We start from the raw sequence: 2440 nt of genomic DNA, 5'->3' as shown, positions 1-2440 counted from the left end.
GCCAGCATACCCTTTCGTAGAGTTCCCCCTTGATAAGGGCCGCAGTGATGTCTTCTACCAGCTCTGTGTTGGCTAGCAGTTCCTCTCGGGTCAGCACCAGCCGAGCAGCTTTGGCAGGGAGCCCAGCTTTGAGGAAGAGGCTGATGGCTGCTAGCCCATCCCCTTGGCTCTCCTGTAGTTCACCTGCTCGCTCCTCCTGCTGTGTGTCCATGAGCCACTGGTAGTAACTACGGCGTAGCTTCTCTAGGGCTGGGTGCCCCTGGACACACACAGAGGAGAACTAGAAGTCACATCCCCCTTCCTACCCTTCTGCCTCCCATGCTTCTCCAATCCCTCTATAACAAGGGGAATGCTCCTGGGTCAGTAGTATCCTAACTCCTCACCACGTCAAGTCCAAGCCCCAACCCTGTTCTGGTTTCTATGGCCTCCTTGACAAAAGAAGGTTTTTGAAATTGGCAGAACCAAATTCTCAACAACCGTGGAGAAGACAAAACAGGTACCTTGGCTTCAGCCACAGCGATACACTCTTCCCAACAGTGTAGCTCCTGGTACATGCCCATGGCCTCCTCCACAGCGTTCTAGGGGAAACAGGCAGAGCGGAGAGGGATGCCAGAAAGACATGAGGATCAGAAAGCCGCAAGCTCTCCTCAGCCTGGCTATGATGCCAGCACATAAGGACCAAAAGCCTTACCTTTTAACTACTATACCAGCAGAAATATTGGGAAACTAAAAGAAGCTTAAGCTTCAGGCCTCCTTATTCGCACAGGCCCTTTCCAAGGCAACTGTTCTTTTTTTGAGACAGAGTCTCACTCTGTTCCTGAGGCTGAAGTGCAGTGGTGCGATCTCGGCTCACTGCAACCTCCGCTTCCTTGGCTCAAGCGATTCTCCCGCCTCAGCCTCCCAAGTAGCTGGGATTACAGGCACGCGCCACCATGCCTGGCTAATTTTTTGTATTTTTAGTAGAGATGGGGTTTCACTATGTTGGCCAGGCTGGTCTTGAACTCATGACCTCATGTGATCCACCTGCCTCAGCCTCCCAAAGTGCTGGGATTACTGGCGTGAGCCACCACACCTGGCCTAAGGCAAATGTTCTTAAAGAGAGCTCCTCCAATTGTATAAGCTTCCAGCCCACAAAACCTGGATCTACCCCTATGCATAAGAACTGCAAAGACAGGGCCGGGCGCGGTGGCTCAAGCCTGTAATCCCAGCACTTTGGGAGGCTGAGACGGGTGGATCACGAGGTCAGGAGATCGAGACCATCCTGGCCTACACGGTGAAACCCCGTCTGTACTAAAAAATACAAAAAACTAGCCGGGTGAGATGGCAGGTGCCTGTAGTCCCAGCTACTCTGGAGGCTGAGGCAGGAGAATGGCGTAAACTTGGGAGGCAGAGCTTGCAGTGAGCCAAGATTGCGCCACTGCACTCCAGCCTGTGGGACAGAGCGAGACTCCGTCTCAAAAAAAAAGAACTGCAAAGACAGGCTCTGGACTAGAGGGGAGGTAGTAGACTGCATATGAAAGAAAGTAGCAATCAAAGTCCAAATAAGGAAGTTTGTCTAGAAAAGTAAGGACTAACACAAGAGGAGGAAATTAAGGAAGGGGTGAAACTAACTATATAAACCTCTTCGAAAGTTTTCACCAAACCTTTGGAAGCCTAGCTCACCAGCACGCTTTCCTCCCTTGAGTTTGCATCCCCTCTTCCATCCTGTCTCTCTTTTCCTATTACCTGTTCCAAAAAGATCATTTCGGCCAGTTTGTAGTTCTTTTCCAGCATGGCTAGACGTGCTCGGACCTGATAAAAGTCTGTTCCTTCTCCGCCCTGTAGGGGAAAAAGGAGGTTCAGGTTTTCCTGTACGTGCTGCTGTTCTGTCTGTGAGGGCTGAATTTGGAAGGCCAGAAGGATGGAGAAAACAAAAGACTTGGGAAGGTAAAACATTTCATGGAGCTTAAAGGTTTGAGGTTTAGCAAAAGCAATTCTGAAATGGTCTGACTTGAGGGTAGAGGTAGGGTGGGCAGGGTAAAGGAAACTAGGGATGGCTGGAAAGCTAGAAATCACGGGGCTGAATACTAACAGAAATCAGCTTGGGAGACAGACAGAATGAATCAGGAGCATAATACTTGCATATTCCCGGGACACTCGATCTGCAATCTCATTGGTCTCATGCAGGAATCGAGCTTTTGCTACTTGGCCCAAAGCACAAAAGCACCTATGGCATGGAAGCAATGACATTGATAGTAATATTCTTATAGAATCATCATTAATTCATTGGTTCAGCAAATACAAATTGATGTGCATCTATGATGTGCCAGGCAATGTGCTTGTCACTAGAGACATAGAGACTGAGGAAGATGAGGGCTTTGCTCTCTGAGAACTTCCATTCTGGTGGAGACAAATAATTAGGAAAATTGGAGATAATAAAAAATAAAATAATGTAATATTA

At 48.7% G+C, this 2440-nt stretch overlaps 1 protein-coding gene across 1 annotated transcript in view; it reads right to left on the bottom strand.

The window, feature by feature from the left end:
• The window catches only part of LOC105521955 (intraflagellar transport protein 172 homolog), a 65677-nt gene that overhangs the window by 28552 nt on the left and 34685 nt on the right, over positions 1-2440 (bottom strand). The window contains exons 13-16 of the mRNA XM_011956330.1: positions 2122-2206; positions 1726-1818; positions 501-578; positions 11-259 (exon numbers count right to left, since the gene is read on the bottom strand). Of these exons, the coding sequence (XP_011811720.1) occupies positions 11-259; positions 501-578; positions 1726-1818; positions 2122-2206 (505 nt within the window). The remainder of the gene's footprint in view (positions 1-10; positions 260-500; positions 579-1725; positions 1819-2121; positions 2207-2440) is intronic.

Source organism: Colobus angolensis, unplaced genomic scaffold (genome assembly GCF_000951035.1).
Source record: "Colobus angolensis palliatus isolate OR3802 unplaced genomic scaffold, Cang.pa_1.0 Scaffold413, whole genome shotgun sequence".
NCBI classification, from domain to species: Eukaryota; Metazoa; Chordata; class Mammalia; order Primates; family Cercopithecidae; genus Colobus; species Colobus angolensis.
This window is presented reverse-complemented; position numbering and strand designations above follow the sequence as displayed.